This window comes from Jaculus jaculus, chromosome 11 (assembly GCF_020740685.1).
Source record: "Jaculus jaculus isolate mJacJac1 chromosome 11, mJacJac1.mat.Y.cur, whole genome shotgun sequence".
NCBI lineage: Eukaryota > Metazoa > Chordata > Mammalia > Rodentia > Dipodidae > Jaculus > Jaculus jaculus.
Genome location: NC_059112.1, coordinates 48,058,361 through 48,082,622, shown reverse-complemented (window position 1 = coordinate 48,082,622; position 24,262 = coordinate 48,058,361). Strand labels below are relative to the sequence as shown.

At 35.6% G+C, this 24,262-nt stretch overlaps 1 protein-coding gene and 1 pseudogene across 11 annotated transcripts in view; both read right to left on the bottom strand.

The window, feature by feature from the left end:
• Positions 1-24,262, bottom strand: part of Lcorl (ligand dependent nuclear receptor corepressor like) — a 161,849-nt gene that overhangs the window by 60,329 nt on the left and 77,258 nt on the right. For 10 of the 11 annotated variants that reach the window (XM_004656083.2, XM_045161579.1, XM_004656082.2 and 7 more), the window contains one exon: positions 1,098-1,349. In XM_004656083.2, coding sequence (XP_004656140.1) covers positions 1,098-1,349 — 252 coding nt within the window. Of the gene's footprint in view, positions 1-1,097; positions 1,350-24,262 lie in introns of those variants that run through there. The other variant, XM_045161587.1, reaches the window with a different exon arrangement.
• Positions 19,546-20,037, bottom strand: LOC105943852 (annotated as a pseudogene).

Below are 24,262 nucleotides of genomic sequence, written 5' to 3'. Positions count from 1 at the left end.
ATGGCTCAGTGGTTAAGGCTGTTGCCTGAATATCCTAAGGACCTAGGTTTGACTCCCCAGTACCCACGTAAAGCAAGATGCACAAGGTGGCACATGCATCTGGTCTTTGTTTGCAGAGGGTAGAGGCCCTGGAATGCTCATTCTCTTTCTTTACCTCTTTCTCAAATAAATAAAATATTTTAGAAAAGAAACTGAAGAGCAATTACTGAGTATGATTTAAGCCATCCATTATAAATATTTTTAAGCCTATACCCTTTGTTTTAATTTTTTAAAGATTTAAAATTTTTTTAATTAATTAAATTTTTATTAGTTTTATACTCAGTGAATACAGTCAAGTTGGTACCATTGTTAGGCTCATCCATGTCCTAACCCCTTCCCCTAGCCCTCCTTGTTGAGGTATATGGGTCATGCATTATGGAGTTAGCCCAGTTCTGGGTAGGAAGAATGTCTCTGCATATCATGACCCAACATGTGGTTCTGACCCTTTATTTTTAAATTATTAAAATTCTCTCACCATGCACCTCATTGTGCAAAGATGTGTGAGGGATCCAAATCTTCTTAAAATTAATTTTGTGTGTGTGTATGTGGTATATGTGCCCTTCTGGTATCCCAGATGGTCACCTGCAGAGGGCTACACTTGTCTGCAGTGTCAAGAGCAGAAATTATTGCTCTTCTGCCTTCTCTTGTTTGAGCCACAGTATCTTAATTGATCTAAGAGGTTGCTTTTTTATTTGTGAGCTACTGAGATTCTCAGGTCTCTGCTTCCCTGTACGACTGAGGTTACAGGCATGTTATGTGGACCAGTCGTTTCCATCTATGTGGGTTCTAGAGATTTGATCTCAGGTCTTAGGCCCCCTCTGGCCCTCATACTTGTGCAGGAAGCATACTTAACTGCTAAGCCATTTCTCAAATGCCAGATTTTCTGTTTTAAATAACTAAAAAAAACCACAATACAAAGTTCTAAATTTGTACCACTCTAATCTAACTATACAAGCAAATTAAAGTGATAATAGTTAAATTTCCCTATGGATATATAACATGTGTATGCTGAAGTATTTTAAGACACAATTATATATTACATGCTCAAAAAGGCTTACCTTGCTGAGTATTTTGTTCTTGCATTCGATTCACAGTGAGGTCTAAGGGGCCTTCCTGCTCTTCCTGAAGAGAGTTTTCTGCTTGATTCATTTGGATACTTTTACATATGAGACTTGGTCCAATTGAACCATTTCTATTTTCTTGAATTTTACCACTTTTTGAAATGTACTCAATTGCAAACTGACGTATCATCTTTTTCATTAATTCCTGAGCAACTAGGGGAATGTTAGGATCACAGTTCTGAGGAAGATCTAGGGAAGAAATAAATACAACAATCATTAAAAACAGAAATATAAATTACCATAATTAAAACTTAAGTCTAAATTTAGTATTTTAATCTGAATTTTATATACAAATGACCAAATTTAAGCAATACATAGAACACATCATTAAGAAATCATCTAAACTATTATAACTGCATAAATTCTGTCAATATGCATCTCATGTTATTTTAATCAATTTGATTATAAATAAATAGTTCAACACAGTCAACTTCTACCAAGATTCAAAGCATGTTAGTTAATATTCTGCTACATTTCTTTCTCTTTACATTTTTAACTTGAAATACCACTGAAAGTAAATTACATAGTATCTGAAACATTTCATCCTATTTCATCATGCTTCTCCTGAGAGTCATCTACAAAAGGAAGATATTGTTTACTACTAAGGATATTAATACTTGATCCCAAAACATGGTGATCAGTATATCAACCTGTGGGAAACTTGCACAATAGGGAAATCAAATGACTTCACTGTATGAGGTGTAAGATAATGCTAGGTTATCTGTAAACACAGTGTGCAATAGTGAAAGAGTTTTGTTTTGGGCAATGGTGGTATCTTTTCTAATACACATTTCAAGCTTTACTACCATCATTTTATTTAGTCTGGCCTTCATAACTATAGTCAAGGTAAATTATGAAGGGTAACTACACATACCTAGAAAAGCTTCACAGGTTACCTAGTTACCTCTAGGTACATACATACACACACACACACACACACACACACACACACACACACACACACACCACACCTTCCTAGTTCTAGTTACACTGGTTATTTCAAATGCTTTCCTACACAAACCAGTATTATAGTATTATACAAACAGGCCTGGTCCATGGCTTCCTAGTTTTCCCTAGTTTTATAACTAGGTATTAGAACACTTGTCTAAGAAAGTCACCTTCCACCAGTATTTATCATTTTAGGACCAAGACTAAGAATGCAAGAAGGTTTGAAAACAAAATTCAGAGAAGAAATATAATGAAAGCCTATTAAACCCGCTGTCATGTCTACCACCACTTTTTGGTAACAAATTATGACTTAAGCTCAGTCTATTTATGGTCTTAAAGACCATTATCTAATTTCATGACACTATCTGAGACTTGCTAGAGATGTCACCTAGTAGACATTTATTTTAAAGGCAAGAATTTTGAATTCTGAGAAGCATTAGAACTTTTGAGGATGTAAGAGTATCATTGTTATTCTGTATTCAGAAGCTAGCAGGAAAGAAGAACACTGTTTTAGGGCACTGAAAGAAAAGATCCTGTCCTGTTACAGGTTTGAATCTCAGCCATCTTTATGAATTTAGATCAGTTACATATCCTTCCATGTCATACTATTCCCATTTTAAAAATAATAACAACAGAACTTGAGAAATTATAATTGGGTTTGATCACAAAATGTTGCATTATTAGATGAGACTGTAGCTAAAAAACAGTCCTTTGTATTTGACCTAATAAGAGAAACAAACACATACAAAGTAGTTATATTTTATTTCAATCACAAATTGACAAGTTTTTAAAATTAATAATTGGGTTTATAACTGAGACCATAATTTATAAGACCTTACAATACTTTTTCTTGTAAAATGGATAGTATTTCCACATGCATAATAATTAAGCTACCAAAATAGAAAGTTTTTTTCACTGGACTCAAGTTTTCCAAATATGTAACATTTTTCAAGTATCACTTCCATGTCCACTGGAAGGTGTCTCTGGAAAATTTTTTTTTCAAACTTACTCTGGATTCACATTACACATTTAAATGAGGTAATAGCTTTAATTTTAGGTTTGAAGGAATGAGAGTACCAATATATCCCATAGGTGTTTTTTTTTTTCTTTGTTTTTCCAGGTTAGGTCTCACTCTAGCTCAGGCTGACCTGGAATTCACTATGTAGGCTCAGGGTGGCCTTGCACTCTCGGCGATCCTCCTATCTATCTCTGCCTCCCAAGTGCTGGGATTAAAGGTGTGTGCCATCATGCCCGGCTTATCCCATAGGCTTTAAAAAAAAATTATTATTTATTTATTTGAGAGAAACACACACACACAAGGAGAGAGAGAGAGAGAATGGGCATGCAAGGCCTTCAGCCACTGCAAACCAACTCCATATGTGTGTGACTCCTTGTGCATCTAGCTTACGTGGGTCTTGGGGAATCGAACCTAGGTCCTTTGGCTTTGCAGGCAAACGCCTTAACTGCTAAGACATTCTAGCCCTTATCCCATAGTTTTTGAGATGGAACTTAGACAATCATTTATAAGCTAATGTCTAAATTGCACAGCATAATACAATATACAGTGACAACATAACAGTGTTCATTCTTCTCTCTAGCCTTCTTTACTTCATGCTTCTGTTCAGGATTAAATAGCCCATGGGGAGCTCACATCAATGGAGCAAATTTTCCTACAAGCATCCACTTTTGAACTTCTTGGAAGCACATTTTCCAGATCAATCAAATCTCAGATGATTGTAATCTCAGCTGCCACCTCCTGCCCCCGACTAACTTTAAGAAAGTGTGAGACAAAATTACCCAGATGAGCCTCTGGATGGATCTCAGACCCAGAGAAGATGGGAACTAATAAATGTGTGTGTTTTCATAATGGAAAATTTTGGAGGTAACTTGTTATATTTTAATAGATAAATAGAGTAGATTTTTGTTATATATTAGTGGGGTATTAGTGTAGTAAAAGATTAAAATGGTGAATTTAGAACCAGGCAGTGGGCTTTGAACATAACATCAATGAAAGCCTAAAGTAACCTGAAGTTTCCGTATGAAGTATAAAGACTCACACTCTTTGTTGTCACAGAGTGAGAATGTATAAGAAAATATAGTAAATGTACTTAGAAAGTGGAAGAATATTTATCATATAATGGCAAAAAGGTTTAGTTTATAGAAACTTGGAAAGTAGAAAATGTACTTAACTAGGTGATCTAACTAAGAAAATGTCTAATCAAAATGTATAGTAAGCCGGGTGTGGTGGCACACACCTTTAATCTTAGCACACGGGAGGCAGAGGTAGCAGGATCACCATGAGTTCGAGGCCACCCTGAGACTACACAGTGAATTTCAGGTCAGCCTGGGCTGGAGTGATCCCCTACCTTGAAAAACAAACAAACAAAAAATGTATAGTGAAGTGTAAAGAATGGCAGCCACTCAGAATGTCTACTCACACTGTGGCTAATTTCAATAAGAACGGTAAGCTAGGAGGCATGTTCCATTTACCTACTACCACATTTCCTCCTCAACTTACACATAGCCACATGTAAGAATACGAGTTTTAGGTTTTCGACATTTAAGGAAACACTGTTCAATCACTAACTGATAACAAATTGACCTAAGAAAAGTTATCAGTGGGCAAACAATATCAAAGTCATAGAATTATTATGCAGAAGTTATGAAACAAACATCAACAGTTATAAATGATATGGTGTATAATATGATTTCTACAGTGTCACACTGTATTATTTGAAACAAATATGGTAGTCACAAAAGGAGGGTTGACTGAAAAAATCTCTGAGCATACAAATCATCTCTTCCAGTAGCTGGAGGATGGGGACAAGAGCTTTGGAACTCGGGCATCCAGACATGTCAAGGCATTGTACTCATGAACTCACAGCAAATGTGGTTGGCTGCAGAAGACCTGCACATGATGGAAGCAGTCAACATTCTGTTATAGATGGGGGATGTATAAGAGGCTACTCCTCTCCCTAATGAGGTAGTGACACTTAATTATTTTTGTGGAATAGAATAATTTCCTTCTATGGCACAGCCACTACTAAGAGATAGGAAGAAGGAATACAGTTAGATAATGGGGGATTTGTGTTGCACATGTGATCAAAATGTAGTATATTTATATGGAAATGACAAAAATAAATTTAAAATATTGGTTAAAAATAAATGTCTCTAAGGACAACTTCAGATTTAACAGACAAAATCTTTAAATCAGGCATTTAAAATGGGTTCAAAGAACTAAAGTATAGGGAGAATATTTCACTGAGCAAAATATAAATAATCAGAAATTATAAAAATGCTGAAATGGGAAACTATACTAATTAAAATAAAAGTTCACTAATTAACTATTACAGAACATTTGAGCTAACAGAAGAATCACTTTAGATAGACCAAGTGAGACTATGCAGTCTGAAGAAAGAGAAAGAGAAAGAAATGGAAGGAGTAAAGGATGAAAGAAAAAGATGCAGAAGAGAACCAAAGAATATCAAATGTGTCCCAGAGGATAGAAAAAGCAGTTAAAAAAAAAAAAAAAAAGAAAAAGAAAAAAAAGTTTTCTGGGCATGGTGGCACAGGCTCTATAATCCCAGTACTCAGGAGGCAGAGGTAGGAGGATTGTCATATGAGTTTGAGGCCATCCTGAGAAGAGAGTGAATTCCAGGTCAGCCTGGCTAGTGTGAGACCCTACCTTGAACCTCCCCACCGCCAAAAAAAAAACAGTTTTTGATAAAAGGATAATGTCCTAGGTCTAATGAAAATGAGTGTCCATATTAAAAAGCCCAACAAAGGACAAACTGTGAGAAGTTGACATTCAGGTTAAGTCCTTATCACACTAGAAACCAAAGAAAAAGAGTGAAACTTGAAGTTAGTTGTAGTGGCTCATGCCTATAATTGTAGCTCTTGGAAGGATCAGAATTATCATGAGTTTGAGAGGCTAACCTGGGCTACAGAGTCAATTCTAGTTCAGCTGGGACTAAAGTGAGATCCTACCTCAAAAACCACCACAAACAATAAAAAAATAAATAAATCTTGAATGTAGCAATAATACAAATCAGCACATCCAAGGGATCTTCCAAAGATTAAAACCAGCCAATATTTCCAGAAAACATGGAGGCCAGATGATAGTACAATGGTTATATTCAAGGTACTCAAAGAGAAAGACTTAACCAAGAATTTTATATCCATCAAACTATTCTTTAAGAATAAAGAAAAAAAAAGTATTCCCAGATAACAAAACCAGACAATGTTTAGTAGTTCTGCCTAAAAGAAGTATACTACATGTTACCTCAAACCCTTTCTGTACAAAATAAGCATAATAATAAAATATAACAGAAATGTAATTTTCAAAGTATAAATGTATGTTTTTTTTTTCTTTCTGAGTTTTCTTTCCTATCTAATTTGGAAAAGTAATGTATACATTAATAAAATAAATCAATAAGTAAAATTAAATTGATGGACAGTGCATAAAAGCATAACATGGATGGCAATATTAACATAACAGAGGCAGAACAGAATTGAGACCTTTAGGAACAAACTTTTTATACACTTCTGAAATTAATCCGTAATTACTGTTCAAACTATATTGCTGTAAATTTAAAAAAAAATTGGCAAACATCTTAATAAAGAAATATGTTCCTGAACATCTAAGTTAGAGATGTGTCCTAAGGAATATTAGACTAAAGTATAAATTGAATGAAATAGAAGCATAACATATTAAGAGGGATGAGATGGTAGTTCAAGTAGTGTTTAGAGGGCAATTTACAGTTGTAATACATGTATTACAAAAAGAACAAAATTCAAATCAATAACCAAATTCCATACTAAAGGAAAATGGAATTTAAAATCAATCTCAAGAGCTGAAGAGATGCTCAGTGGTTAAGTATGTTTCCTGCACAAAAATGAGGGCCGGGGGGGGGGTGTTCAGATCACCTAAGTTCCAATCTCCAACATGTAAACAGCTGGGTATGGCCACACATGTAACCCCAGCTCTGAGAGAAGAGGAGACCAGAGAATATCTGGGGCATGTTAAATGGCAAATTCCAGCGTCTGTCACAAACATTTTACTAACAAAAGATGAAGGAACACTTCTAAGTCATTCTGTGAGACTAGTATTGTCATGATATCAAGACAGGATCAAAAAGCATGTGAACACTAATAATTCCAAAGAAAAATATCCATTATTAGTATAGACACACACAAAAACAGAATTTTCCACAAAATGCTATCAAATAAGACTTCAGCAACACATAGGCTATATAACACCAGGTTATCCCAAGAATACAAGATTGGGTCAACACATAGGAATTACTTAGTGTAAAAAAAACTATGTTGACAGACTCTAAAACAAAAACAACACAATTTCTATGAATGTAGAACAAACATTTAAGAAAATATAGTAACCTTTCATCATAAAAACACTAAGAAGTTAGAACTAGAATGAAATATTCATAGGTGACATCATAAAGATGAAATATTGACTGCTTTGTCACCAGAATTATGATCACTTTTCTATTCAGCACCACACTTCATTGTGTTTGCACGAGTAATTAATGAAAGAAAACAAAACAGAAGGCAGATTGGAAAGAAATAACACTATTTTCTCTATAGTTGACACAAGGTAGTATGCATAGATTTCTAAGGAATGCCACATAATCCCTAGAATTATAGCTCATGCTCATGTTCGTAAAAATCACAGAATAATAAAAGCAATAGAAGTTACATTTTATTTTTGAATAGAAAATAATTCCAAAATGAAATCAATGAAAGAATTACACTGACAACATCACAAAGAATAAAATGCATGAATAAGCTGTGAAAAGGAAGTGAAATTTTTTAAAAAAAATCTTTGTTTATTTTTATTTATTTATTTGAGAGCGACAGATAGGCAGAGAGAGAGGGAAAGGGAGAGAGAGAAAGAAAGAAAGAGAAAGAATGGGTGTGACAGGGCCTCCAGTCACTGCAAATGAAATCCAGATACATGCGCCACCTTGTGCATCTGGCTTAGGTGGGTCCTAAGGATTGGAGCCTTGAACCAGAGTCCTTAGGCTTCACAGGCAAGTGCTTAAGCACTAAGCCATCACTCCAGCCCGTGAATATTTTGTATACTGAAACTATAAAACATAAAGACAACAAGCCCCAAGCCACAGACATTATGTTGCTAAAATGAAAGTATTCCCCCAAATGATGTATAAAGTAAATACAATCCTTATCAAAATTCCAGCTAGCATTGCACAAGAATTGACAAAATCCTCCTAAATTTTTTTATACAAGTGAAAGGGATTTGGAACACAAAGAAAGGCACAAAGAGTGACAGGAATGCAGAGTCCCAAATAAACCTATACAGGTGTAGTCTACTTACTTTTGACAACTGCAAGTGCTAAAACGTTTAATGGGAGACTGGACTTTCAACAAATAATGTTAGAACAATTGCATATTTAATTGTGAAAGACTAGAAGCAGCTCTTCTTACTATATGCAAAAATTAATTGAATGAATCAAATATATAACTATACTATAGAAAAACTAAAGAACTCCTAGGTGTGTGAACCTTCAAGATCTCTAAACAGGCAGTGATTTCTTAGATTTGACACTAAAAGCAAAAAGAACAAAATGAGTAATTTTAGTAAACATTATTTTAAAGTAAATGTTGGTAATGGAGAATAAATATAGTACAAGAAGCTCAACAATGTGAGCCATTAGGGAAATGAAAACTGACACCAGAGTGAGATACCTGCTCATATCCACTACAATTTCCACAATAAAACAAAAATTCATAGAATAAGTACTGGTGAGGATGAAGGGAAGCAGGAATTCTTGGTGAAAATGTTTTACAATTTCCAAAGATACTTTAAAAAACCTATCTGTAGGACTTCAAAAACATAAACATAAAATCACCATATATAAGCCAGCAAATGTTTCTCCTATGTAGACATTTATCCAAGAAAACTGAGAATACATTTCTATATAAAAGGTATATATGACTGTTCATAGAACATCATCCATGAAAGCAAGAGCTAGAACCAATCCAACATCTGACCACTGGTGAATATATAAATAAATACATTATATACATATACAACAGAGTATTATTTAGCCACAAAAAAGAGTAAAGCATTCATATTTGCTACAACAGGATGAAACTTGAAAATATGTTGAGTGAATGATACCACTCTATATAAAATTAGTAGTAAATCTGTAGCAGAAATTCCAATTTAACTGTTATGGTATCAATATGGTTTAAATGTACCACCCCTCTACAAATCTTATGTGTGTTAAGCCCAGTAACACAGGTGATAAATGGTAGGTGGCAAACCATTCAGGGTATTGTCTTCAGGAGAAATTGTGGTGTTTTTTGCAAGCCCGTTGGTAGTTGTTACAAAAAGGGAAAACCTTGTCTCACTGTACTCTCTTGCTTTCTGCCTGGTAGTGTGAAAATTATTTTTAAGCTGCTCTCTGGCCACAATGTGACACAGCCAACAACAGGGCCTTTATCAGAGATGAGTCCATACAGTCAGTACCACGGCTTTGAAGCAATAAAACTGCAAACTAAAAATTTCTTTTCTTCATAATGTTACCCTGCTACAGAAATTTTGATATTAATTTGTCCCAGTATTTACAGTGTTGTTGACTATTTGACTAACAAAATATAGTATCCAATAAACGTCTTCACAGTAGTTACATTTCCTCTTTGCAATTAATCATCTCTGGTTAACATGTTCTCCAACAAAAATTTTATTCATTTAATGGTTTTAATATCTACTGTTCATTCTTATCATAATAAATTATTTTTCTAGTGGTCCCAAAATGGCAATTTTTCATGTGTATGCATGTGTGGGTATGTATGCGTGTGCATGCATGTCCATGAGAATATAGAGGCCAGAAGACAAGTTTGGGTGTTGTTCTTCAGAATGATGACCACCTCTTTTTTCTACGGTGTATGTATGTGTGTGTGCATGTGTGTGTATGTGTGCAGCACACATGTGGAAGTCAGAGGATGACAGACTTTCTAGCCACAAGCTGCAGTCAAGACTCTTCTGTCTCCACTTCCCTACTTGCCTGTAGAAGCACTGGGATTACATATACCCAACTAAAGTGTCTGGGTTCTGGGAATAAGAACTCAAGGATTCAAACTTGCAAAGCAATTGCTCCATCCACAAAACCATCTCCCCAATCTCCTGTCACCTCTTTTTAAGACAGGTCCTCAATGGTCTAGAGCTCATCAATTAGGCTAGACTGGCTGGCCAGCAAGTACTAAGGATCTGCCTCTCTTTGCCTTCTCAGTGGAATTAGGAGTACTCCTCACACCTGGGGTTTTTACCCAAGTACTGGGGATCAGATTCAGGTTTTCATGATGTAAGCTTTACCAAATGAACTCTTTCTCCTGCCTGAAAAGTGGTAGTTTTTTAATTCTATTTTTCTAACGTGACATCCCCCATCCAATATGACATTTTCACACAATGATTTTTTTTTAAGACAAAGCAACTAAGAAGACAACTGTAAGACAGGCTTACTTTCCCATTAACTGCCTACAGGCATGCTACAAAAATCCATAAAGATGTTATCCCTTACTCTCTCCTAGAAGAACAGACATTAAATTTAAATAAAGTTCAAAATGTTTACCCATCCTCATCAAGAGTACAGAATACTGTGATTTGAGGTATTTTATTTACTATATTAATATAATATACAAATAGAATGATTTGTCATTTTGTTTATATCCAAAGGGCTTCCTAGCCATCTTTACTGACATTTTAAAATTGTACAGTTAAGTTATCTCAGAAGTAAAAAATTCAAATAAGTTTTACTGTTTCTTTCTCATATCTTCACTTATTTCCAATGTAATCAATTTCATTAGGTTGTAGTTGCTTCATTTTTGTGTAAAATAAGCAAAATATGAATTTTTATTACTTTTTTTTCTTAAAAGTAAATATACTATACACACATAGCTATCAATTGCATTTTTATTAAATAATACATATCCAAAAAAATTTACCAATGAATAGAAATGTTATTTTATAGTTTTAGGATAATCTACTTAAGTAATCTATACTATATGTGTTAACTATGTATCATTATATAGGTAATGTGATGGTTTGGTACCTTGATGGGATTTAGAACCACAATGGAAGGCTGGAGAAATGGCCGAGTGGTTAATGTGCTTGCCTGTAAAGTCAAAGAACCTAGGTTCTATTCCTCAAGAACCACATACGACAGATGCACAAGGGGGCACATGTGACTGAAGTTTGCCTGCAATGGCCAGAGTCTCTGGCTTGCCCATTCTCTCCCTCCCTTTCTCTCTCCCTTCTCTCAAATATATAATTAAATAAATAAAGAAAAATGGAATCACAATGGATAAACACCTCTGGGGTTGTCTGTGAAGGCATTTCTCAATTAGGTGATTTGAGGTGGGAGATCTGCCCAAACTGTGGACAGCATCTCCCCTGAAGGATCCTGAACTATATAACTACACACATATATAAAGGAGAAAGAGAACTAAACATCAGTAATCCTCTCTCTCTGCTTCCTGAATAATTGTGACCAGCTGCTGCCATGACTTTTTCCACCATGAAAGACTGAACTAAATCTAGAACTGTAGGGGCAAAATATGCCTCTTTCTTTTTTTTATTTTTTAATTTTATTTATTTATTTGAGAGCGACAGAGAGAGAGAGAAAGAGGCAGATAGAGAGAGAGAATGGGCATGCCAGGGCCTCCAGCCACTGCAAACGAACTCCAGACACATGCGCCCCCTTGTGCATCAGGCTAACGTGGGTCCTGGGGAATTGAGCCTTGAACCGGGGTCCTTAGGCTTCACAGGCAAGTGCTTAACCGCTAAGCCATCTCTCCAGCCCAAAATATGCCTCTTTCTTGAGAGGTTTTTGCCCCCTTTTCTTGGCAGGGTGCAGTAATGAGAAAAGTAATTAATACAGGTAATTTCTGATACTTTGCTATCATAAATACCAAGGGCTATGAACAATTTTGTGCTTATTTTAATGCTGTAGGGTACCTTCGAATAAATTCTAAAAAGTGTGACTATTGGGTCAATTTTAATAGATATTGCCTGCTATGGTATGAATGTGTCCTCTGAAATCCATGTTTTGAAAAGGTAATACTTGATGCACAGTATTGGCAGGTGTCTACTTCTGAGAGGTATGAGCTTGCTAGGACTCCAAATCTGTCAGAGTCCTGTTTGTGGACTTCTCAGCCTCCAAAATTTTATGAACTTAAGTCCCTTCCCCAGAAGCTACCTACTCTCTGGTAATACAAAGCAGACTAAGACACTGTCGAATCCAGTAACTCTTTATAGAGTGTGTACCATTTTGTACTTCCAAAAGATGACAGTAACCACTATGGTAGAAGTGTTTCCAAAAGTTTATATGGTATTACTATATATTATTGCTATATATGTCCACTTTTATGTGTCAAAAAGTGCTGGGATTAAAGGCATGCGCCACCACATCAGACTCCCTGTTTGCTTCGAAACTTTATGGAATACACAGATTAGCACTTTATTTTGTAGCAGAAATTCCATGTGTTTTCTCCTATATTTTCACTTGTTTTTAAGAATGATTAATAGAATGTTAACATTTTAAAAATATATGGTTCTTTAAATGTATTTTATTTATTATATCTGGCCTTCTAAGTCAGACTTTGCTACCATACCCATGTTACAAAAGAACTCACAGACATTTTCTTCTAGTGTGTGTGTGTGTGTGTGTGTGTGTGTGTGTGTGTGTGTGTGTGTGTAGTTTGTATCATTTGTCTAATTGAAAATCATTCTGGTGGATCTAATTCTGTCTTTTTCCATTTTGTTTTCCAATTGTCTTAAAACACCCTGTTAATCAGTTTATTTTTTCTCTACAGAGCTAAAAAGCCTCCATATTACATATGCATGGATTTGTTTATTGTGATCTACTTTTCAATGAGTTTATCCACTTAGGTGTCAGTAGCACTGTTTTAATATATAGGTTTTAACACCAGAATGAGCCAATGTCAGCTCCTGTTAAATTCTTCTAGATTTGTTTGCCTACATGTCAGCCCCAGGGAATTTGGGCATTTCTAAAGGGGTCATAATATATTTACATATTAAGTTAAAGAGAACTGAAGTTCTAGATCACCTTCAAAATGGAACTATATCATATGATTATAAATTGTTTATCTGATTTCCAAACATGGTACTGAATTCTTTTACTGTTTGAATTAGTTTAATTATCAGCTCTCATCACTTTCTGTTATTAGTCAGGACAAATTTTGTTACTACTTTTCCAATTATGTCTCTAAATAATTTTACTTAAATGCACATGCCAAACTTTCAATACAATCTGAAATAGGGCAGAGGTCAGTAATATCTTGTTCCATTTATAGCATTACATAATTTAAACAGGATATATTTTGTCATGCTATAGAGATGTGCATCAGTCTTTATTAATTTATTGAGTATTTTTTTTATCAGGAACATATTCTGTAGGAAATATGCTACAATATATAAGCACAAGATATTCAGAAAAGGGCCCCACTTAGGAAATAAGGTCAACAATTGACAAATTAAATTATATAACTTTAGTACAGCAAAGGAAACAGTCAACTTAGTGAAGAGGCAGTCTACAAAATGGTAGATAACCATTTTTTGCAATACACCCAGCAGAGGATCAACATCTCAAGGATACAGAGAATTAAAAACAAACAAACAAACACTAAACATCAAGACAAAATAACCCATAGCTAATTTTTTTAAAGCATTGAACATCCTTAGTCATCAGGGAAATGGAAATTAAAAATACTTTGAGATACCATCTCACCCATTCAGGATGGTTATCAAGAAAACGAGTGAATGCTGATGAGGAGGTGGGGAATTTTTAGGAACACTTATACACTGTTATAAACTTCTATGGCTACTAGGAAAATCAGTGGGGAGGTTTCTCACAAAGCTAAAAACAGAACTATCATATGAAACAACTATACCACTCCTTGGCATGTATCTTATGACAGAGATATCTGCACACCCAAGTTTACTGTTGCTGTATTTACAATAGCTAGGAAATGGAATCAATTTAGGTGTCCAAGTAATGAATGGATAATGAAAACATGATTCATTTACACAATGAAATTCTATTTGGCACTAAAAAAAAGAAATTATTAAATGTGCAGAAAAATAGATGGAACTGAAAAATACACTATAAAAGACAAATGTTGTATGTTCTTTCTTACGTGCATGTCTCAGACTAGATATTTTAGGCATCTTTGTTCAAGTTGGGTGGAGTGTCTATAGAGATAGTAAGCAATAAACATCCATGAGAAGTGGTAGAGACAGGAAGCAAGAAATCTAAAGGGAAGACAGTAATACACACATAATATTAAAGAAGGGAAGAATGCTAAGGGAGAAAAGGCTTAGATGACGACAAAGGAAGATGGATAAGGTAAAAGTGCATACGTGCATGTTGGAGGCGGGGGGTTGAAGGGTCAGCCAACACTAAGGATATATGAAAAAGATGTACAAAAACCTACTACTTTGTGGGCTGGAGAGATGGCTTAGCGGTTAAGCGCTTGCCTGTGAAGCCTAAGGACCCCGGTTCGAGGCTCGATTCCCCAGGTCCCACGTTAGCCAGATGCACAAGGGGGTGCACACATCTGGAGTTCATTTGCAGAGGCTAGAAGCCCTGGCGCGCCCATTCTCTCTCTCTCCCTCTATCTGTCTTTCTCTCTGTGCCTGTCGCTCTCAAAAAAAAAAAAAAAAAAAAAAAAAAAAAAAAAAACCTACTACTTTGTAAGCTAACTCAAAAATATGATCAAAAAGGTATGTGTGCGTTTGTGGGGGGGGGTTGATCATAGATACTTGGTATGGATGGATAATGCTGCTACCAGAAGTCATCAGTTTTTAAGCCAAAATTCTACTTCCAGGTATGGAATTATTTCCTTATGAGTTGTTGACCAAAGAGCCTTTAGATGCCCCAAAACAATACAGACTATTGCCATCACTCTTAGTTGCCCACCAGAATTAGTAAGACCCAGTAGTTGAAGATACAATTTTGGATACAGAGCAGAGAGAAACTGAGCTAGAACTGAGCTTGAAGTTGGCTATCATTCATGGTCCAGGCTGTTGGGAGAGAAAAGTTTCCATGAACTCACTCATATGTTGACCTTGTGTGCTACGATATTCATCTGTCAGCCTACTGATGCCACAGTGTCATGAATGTTCGGGGCTAGCCAACTGCTTTCAGAATACATCCGATGCTTGCTCAAGAGAGGGAATGTGTGTCTGGTACTATAAACATGTTCAAGTCTATGGCAGGCTGGAGTGATGGCTTAGTGGTTAAGACACTTGCAACCTAAAGACCTAGGTTCGATTCCAAGAATGTATGTAAGCCAGATGCACAAGGTAGCATATACGTCTTGAGCTTGTTTGCAGTGGCTAAAGTCCCTAGTGTGCCCATTCTTTATCTGCTGCTCTCTCAAATAAATAATAAATAAATTTTCTTTAAGAATCAATAAACAATAATAATAATAAAGTCCATGGCTAGAGTGGTCACAGGCCCAATGGGGAAAACTACAACTGATGTTTTATTTGACACAAAGTGCCTGGTCAATAGTTATGTTTAAATCTATAGACAAGTGCAGCTCTGACACTCACAGGTCACAGAAGCCATATTTTGGCAGCAGCCAGCAGTCAAAGCACTCAAAGTAGGTGACTTCTAGGTGCTCTGTCCTAAATGGGACATCTTTACACCCCCCTAAGGTCCAGGGAGCATAACACAAGAGTGGTTGAAAAGACTGTAATATAAGATCAGGAGAATGAGGACATGGAACTCTGCTGTCTAAATATGACATGGCCAATGCACACATGAATTCACAACAGCTGTGATCACTTAACAAAACCTGTGCATACACACGCATTTGTGTGTGTACACACACACACAGAAATAGAAAGGGAACTGATTGGGATATGGAAGATCAGCAAGAGAATGGGATAAGAGAAGATGATGGAGAGGGGAATATGATCACAATATACTGAATACCACTATGAAATTGTCAAAAATTTCAAAAAAAAATTAAATAATTCTTTAGTACCCAAGAGTCTTTCTAGAGATTACCAGCTGTTTGGCCTACTACTTCTTATGATGCCTTTAATTCACCTTTTCTTGAATATGTTTTTGGATATGCAAGCTTTAATCAATGCCTTTAATTCCGACTAAATGCCAACATAGCACTCAATAAATTACTATACGGTCTCCCATCCTTTGCTCAGTTTTGCCAGGATTCTCCATTTGTATTAGCTCACTGTGAAACAGCCAGTGCTGACAAACACTTCAATTAACTATACTCTTGTTATGTTAAATTTGCCCATAGGCCCATGGTCAGCAAATAGCAGGGCAAGTATGACCCATTATAGAAACACATCTGTACTCATTCCTTCGTCATGTATAGATAGGTAGATACACGCAGCACAGAAGGCCATGGTGACTATAAAATTTACATTTACCATCTGGCCCTATAAAGAAGATGTCTGCCATGCTCTGGGCTGAGTAAAGCCTGCCCGGAATACTGCTTCTGATCCCCCTTGTACATAAAACATATCATGGCTGGTCCACAAGCCTTGGATCACATACTTGTTTTCAATTTTCTGAAAATTTCTTTGAATTTTTTTTAAAGTATGATTCAACTAATTTTTCTTTGTTGCTTAATCTTTTTGCCTTGATATCTGATATTTTCCTTTTAAAAAAGGGTAAGTTTTATGAGAATGTCTCAAAATTGATTACGCAGAGCCAACTGGTCTAATACAAAGTGGGCTATTTAGTATTATTTTATTTCTACAAATGTACTTTTTATATAAGTTGTGTTCACTGTTTTTTTTTTTAGTGGCTCCAGTTAGATCCATAATTTGTTTTGCTGTGTTTACTGGTCTATGAGCAGAACAATCACCTTTATTTTTCTTTTTCACATTATTTTAACCCTTACATTTTTTCCCTATTTTTTTTTCTTCCTTTCATCCTTATATTTTCACTCAAATTGAATTCCCTTAGGTACTGTAGTAGTCAGGTTCTAGAGAGGAACAGACCTGATAGAATAAATATATACTATGAAATAAATTTACTGAGTGGCATAGTTATTTTTGCACATTAATTATGTAAATGCTTGTTTCTTCTGGTGCTTTGTTTTTTAAAGTCCTTAAATATTCTGGATATTAGTCCTCTAACAGAAGCTGGACAAAAACTTTCTGACATAAACCCACTGATTAATTCTTACTACTCCTGAGCTACTAGAATTGTATTCAGAAGTTATTTCCAATCTCTCTTTTCCTCTGGTAGTTTCAGGTCTTACATTAAGGTCTCTGATGTGCTTTTCATTGCTCTTGTTCAGGGTAAGAGAATGAGATACTGTCTTGTCTTCTACATGTGGGTCCCTGGTATTCCCAGCACCATATGGCAAAAGAGGCTGCATCTTCCTCATTGAGTATCAGAATGGTATAGCTACATTTCTGGGTCCTTTAGTCTATTCCAGTTAATCTACATCTCACTGTCTTTGGCCATACAGGGCAGGCAGTTTGAGCCACTATGGTTCTTTAGCATAATCTGAAGCTGAAAATTTAACTACAACCAATACTGCGTATTTTGCAGGATGTTTAACCAGCATGACCAGCATGGCACTTTTTACTTAGGATTACTTTGGATATTTGTGGTCTTTTGCAGTCTCACTTAAATTTTAGAATTGTTACTTCTGTTTCTGTGAAAAGTGTTATTGGACTTTTGAAAGGGATTACTTTGAACCTACTGTACATCATTTTAGGAAAATATGGCTATTTGAGCAATATTAATTCTTTCAACTATCTTCTAGTAACTTTTTCCATTTCTTTCCCCGGCATTTTCTCCTTCACCTTCTTGTTTTGGTTTATTCTTAGGTCTCTGGTGCACATTTACTATGAATAAAATTACGGATTTTTTTTTTCAGTGAGCCCTTTATTGTTGTTTTGAAAAACTACGATTTTTGTATGATCCTGTACTGTGCCACTTTGTTAACAATGTCTCTAGTGGAGTCTGTAGGGTCTTTCAAATATAGGGCATTATCATCTTCAAATAGTAATTTCATTTATGTGCAGTTTGTATCATTTGTTCTCTCCATTTTTCTACAAAGTTTTACCATGATAAAAAGTAAGTCCCTTTATGTATTTAAAAGTATATTTGATACTAATATGGTGACTTTTATGGTGAGACTCTTACCAATTTTTTCTAGCTTTATACCTATACCAGGAAGCCTTTCTGAAAAGCATGTAAGCATAATTGTTATTTTATCTTATATGGTATATTTTTAATTATGAAAGAGAGATTAGGGTAGATAGAAAGGGCATTCCAGGGCCTTCAGCCACTGCAAACTAACTTAGTAACTTCAGAAGCATGCACCACTTTGTGCATCTGGCTTACATGGGTCCTGGGGAATTGAACCTGGGCTTTTTGGCATATGCAGGCAAGTGCCTTAACTGCTAAGCCATCCCTCCAGCCCTTACCTGGTACTTTTTTTTAACTTAAATTTATTTAAAGTGTGTGTGTGTTTGTGTGTGTACATATATGGGCACAAACATATGCATGTCACAGTGAGCAAATAGAGGTCAGAGGACAACTTTTGAATAAGTCTTTGGATTATAACTCGTCTTTAAGCAGGGTCTCTGGTATATATGCTCTGCTCTATTTGCAAGCTTCCAAAAAATTTTGTCTCTGCCTACTTTATTTTCACAGGTACCTAGGAATACAGAAATCTGACACAGCTTCTGGCTTTTATGTAGGATCTGAGGATCCAAACTCATGGTTGCACAGAAAGTACTTTATGCACGGAGCCATCTCCCCAGTTCCCCAGTAATGTTTAACAGATTAGATAAGTGACACTTTCACTTATTCTTTTTTCTTAAGTCTATTTTTCTTTTCTTTTTTTTCAAGGTAGGGTCTCACTATAGCTTAGGCTGAACTGGAATTCACTATGCAGTCTCAGGGTGGCTTTGAACTCATGATGAGCCTCCTACCTCTGCCTCCCGGGTGTTGGGATTAAAGGCGTGCACCACCATGCCTGCTCTTGTTTTTTTCTTTTGAGATATTCTCTTTCCATGCTGTTTTTCATCTGCGGGCTTGGAATTAGTATTTATATTTCACACATATAATGGTTAATCTCTTGTTGTCCATTTGGTAGGATTTAGAATTACCACTAAAACAAATCTATGTGAAAGTCTGTGAGGGATTTTCTAGACTAGGTTAACAGGGGTTAGAAGACCCACCCTGCATGTGTGGAGGGAACATCCATCAGAGTCCCTGACTAAATAGAGAGAAGAAAGACAGCTAAGCAGCATCTGAAGTTCGTTTGCAGTGGCTGGAGGCCCTGGTGCACCCAAGTGCTCTCTTCCCCTTTCTCCCTGTCAAATAAGTAAAAATACCTATTTTTAAAAGTATGTATGTAAGTTGAACTTTCAGTCCGAAGCTGCTGTGGCACCAGCCTTTGCTTCCCGTGCCACAGGCCTTAAGTGCCACTGCAAAACTAACTCCCCAGTGCCCGTGAGAAACATGCTAGACAGGTTTTCATCTGTGGGAAATCCTTGTGGCTAAATACTTATCAAGTGTTTAATGACTTTCAGTTTTGCATTCACTGAAGGAATATTCTTGGGAACTTGAGGCATCTGTGCTTTTTCTAGTCCAACCATTTTTACTGTATCATTTTCCCAATATGGATGCCCTTTTGTACTTCTTATTTTTGGTAACAACATGCAGTATATGAGGGTGCTGGGGTCTTCACCATATTTTTCACAATCTCCAGGACTAGCCTGAAACACTTTATTTGGAATTTTTGATTTTGTAAATTTGTGATAGATCCAATTTGTACCAATGAGAGAGTCCATGGCTTTTGTCACAGTCTCTAGTCTACCTGGGGCCCTCTATACCACTGAATGCAAAATCCCTGCCATTATATGGTAATTCTCTTCTTTAGAGGCTGACATGCAGAAAGTCCTGGGTTCAATCCCTAGTACTGCTCCTCCTATCTCATTACGCTGCTGAAACTCTAGCCTGAACTTCTAATTGAGAAAGGCTAAAACATGAAGGAACTAAGCTCATTGTTTAGAACGGGGTATGTTCTACTACTTTTGTTCTGCTAAGGTCTGGGAGGAGAACAACCCAAGATATTTTACAATAAATTTCAGATTTCTAAATTATTGTGAATTCTGAATCATCAATGCTAAGAGCATGTGATTAAAAGCTGTCATGAAAGATTTTACAATTTTGGATAAAGATTCTTTTCTTTTGTTGTTATTTTATACTTTTATTCTGTTTTTAACCTACGATTTTTCTTTGTTGTTTGTACAAAATTTTAAAGTTCTAATCTATATTTCTAGAGACAAAAGTTATAAAATTAGTTATAAAATTCCAGCACATCTAAGGTCACTTGTAATTAATCATACAAGTTTTGCTATCAAATACTTTTTGGAACTAATAATTAATTTAAAAACCAAATAACTATATGTATTATTTTGAATACATAATTCATTCAGAGATTACTAAATTACCAAAGTTGAGAACTCTACTTTGTCAGTTATTCATACTGAAAAGAAGCATCTCCATTTCCTTTCTGGTGTGTTGCTATATTTCAATGTTACATGAGATATACAAAGCCTATGACAACAATGAAATCAAAAACTGGGTTAAAGAAAAGCTACATGAGCCAGGTATGATGGCGCAAGCCTTTAATCCCAGCACTTGGGAGGCAGATATAGGAGGATTGCTATGAGTTGGAGGCTACCCTGAGACTACATAGTGAATTCTAGGTCAGCTTGGCTTGAGTGAAACCCTACCCTGAAAAACTAAAATAAAAAAAAGAAAAGCTACATGATATTATTACATAATTTTTCTTTCTCTAAAAAAACATGTATTGATGGCACTTAAGGTCAGAATAAATAATACATAAATAAGTAAAATAAAAAATCCATACCTTTCTGAAAATCAATCGCAGCTGGTTCTTTGAAAAGATCAGTAAAACTGATAACCCCCAGTAAGGATATAAAAACAGAGAAAATTGCCAGTGTCAGAAATAAATAAGAATTAATCACTGTGGATACTAAGGAAGTTGAAAAGATAAATAAACACTATGAACAATGTCATGGTCACAAATATAATAACTGAGAAGGATTGACTCTTTCAAAAAGAATCTATCAAAGCTCATATAAAAGTAAATAGATAACCTAAACAGGCATGGTTCTTTCTTTTTCTAAATAGCATTAACAAGAATTCAAAGCAAATACTATCAGCCTACTTACTTTCATTGGTGAATTCCACCAAACACTAATAGAAGATATCAACCAATTTCCTATATTTCTTCTGAAAACAGAAGAAGGGACAATGCCTTCTTATTTTCAGTCAAGATCACTCTAGCAGCAAACCAAAGGTAGTCTTATCCAACAAACACTGTAGGAGTAACTTGACATCCACCTCAAAGAGTGTAACTGAGACCACTAAACTTTCAAAAAATTAAATCAAAGGACAGCTATTACTAAATGTGAAATGCACACCTATTAAACTGCTATACAATAATAAGAGAAAACGTAGGAAACCTTGGGATTTGTGATGAGTTTTTTTAGGTACAAAAATGAAAGGAACAAAGTGGACTTCAGTTATTACTGGTGGAAAAGAAAAATGGGACAGTTAGGACTATACCTGAAAAGATGGCGCAGTCAGTAAAGTGTTGCCTACAAGTATGTAGACTCAAGTTCTATCCCTAGTACCCATGTCAATGCCAGGAATGGTGGAAGATAGCTGTAATGCCAACACTGGGTAGGCAGAGAGGATGGGCCTCTGGGGCATGCCAACCTACCAGTCTAGCCTAGTGGATGAGCTCCAGGTCAACAAGAAACTTTGTCTCAAAAACAAGCAGCTAGTGCATCCTCTGAGATATATTTGAGGTTATATTCTGGCATATACATATATCCAGACATCTACACAAACAAGTATATCTACACATATGAACATACATACAAAAAAGGCCCAGTTATTTTTACACAAGAATATTGTATTTTTCACAAGAAGTTACACAGTTTCATACAAACCTAAAAATAGACTTACCATATGATCCAGCAATTACATGCCTAGATATTTACATAAATGATAGAAAAACTTATGTCCACACACAATTCTATGAACATTTATGGTAGCTTTATTTATAACTGCTAGAACTTGGAAGCAATGAAAATGTTCTTCAACAAGTAAATGAATAAGCAAACTATAGTACATCCATACCATGGAGGATAACACAGAAATAAACAAATTAGTTAACAAGTTATGAAAAGATATAGAGGAATCTTAAATAAATAAAAATTAAAAAATAAGTCTGAAAAGGTTTCATACTGGGTAACTCCAATTATGGTATTGTGTAAAAGTTAAAACTACTCTCAGAGTGTTAAAATGAGTTGTGGTGGTACATGGGATACATAGATGGAATACAGGAGTTTCAGGGCAACGGCATTATCATGGCTTGAGACACTCAAGACAGACTGCATTTGACAAACCTACAAATAAGTGTAGCATATATATCTACAACACACATTAAATAATAACAGTTTATCAATACTGATCATTTTATCAAAAATAGCATCAATGAAAGATGTTAGTAACAGGGAGAATGAAGGAATGAGAGGGGAAAGAACATTTGGATACACTAAACATTTGCTCAATTGCTCTGCAAACTCAAATATGCTCTAAAATAAAAGCTGGGTATGGTGGTGCATGCCTATAATCTCAGCAATCAGGAGGCTGAGGCAAGAGGATTGAAAGTTAGACACTATTTTAAGAAAATAAAATGTGGCTTGGAGAGATGGCTTAGCAATTAAGGTGCTTGCCTGCAAAGCCTAAGGAGCCAGGTCAACTCCCCCAAACCCAACTAAGCCAGACGAATAAGGTGGCACATGTGTCTGGAGTTTGCAGTAGCTAGAGGCCCTGGCTTGCTCATTCTCTCTCTCATAAATGAATGAGTCAATGAATGAATTTTTAAAAAATAATAAAATATAATACAGTATGTTAATTTTTAAATTGTATCTCCTGACCAAAATATCATAGGTCCTTTCTGCCTCCTCTTCCATAATGTTCCCTGATCCTTGAAGGGCATTAGAGATGTTTCCTTTAGCATTGATCTCTCAACAGTCTTTTATTGTCAGCACTTTGATGAGTTTTTAGTCTCTTCAGTATTACTGCCAATGTAAGAACAAGAGGGTGGAAAGGAATGGGTACTTTAGGGCACTGTCCTCTCGACATGAACAGATTGGTGCATTCATGGTCTCACAGTAGAGGTCATTACCCCCACAAGACGTACACAGTATCATGCTCATCAATAGTTTGACTTGAATGAGACATCAAATAGAAAAAAATATATATATGGAAAGAAAAGGGGCATGCTCCGTGAAATAGTGGTTGGGGAAGGGCAACCAAAGACAACAGCAAGAGGGGAATAAGATCAAAATATAATATGTCAGTTCATGTATTATTCTCAGTAAAAACAAATTATATAAAAGAGACTAAGTGAAAATTCATAATCTGATTTCCTGTTTTTCCTTTAAAGAAATCGTTCAGTAGATGGCACCAGAGGTCCTTAGCACAAGGAATAATAAAATGCACTGAATTACTTATAAGGTTTACTTTTGATATTGCACATGCTTCACACGTCCTCCCTATTTATTAGCAAATAAGCTGAGTGATACTCTGAGAAAGAGGTATAGACAAGTACATTTAGGTGCAAGCTATATCATTTAGTATTTATGTACTTAATCATAGAAGTATAGGGATATAGATCTGAAGTATGGAAAAGTAGTAATTTTACATTACAATTAAGTAAGGAAGGTGGTTTATTTACGTTTCTAGAGGCCAAATTCAACTCACATTTGGCAACTATAAAGTCCATGTGATACTTCCCAGTTACTACTGAACAAGTATCTCAGTAAGCTGTTTTTCTCCACAGATAAGGATCATTCACTAAGCATGGAATAAAGGCACATTCAAAGTTAGCCTCTTGACTTCTGAATAAGATGGTGGCATACTAGCCACGCCAAGGTAGCCTACAGAGGGAAATAAGCAAAATAAAATAATAATAAAATAAAATAAAACACTAAAATAAAATATACTCTTCTACCAAAAAGTGAGGGTATGTAAGTA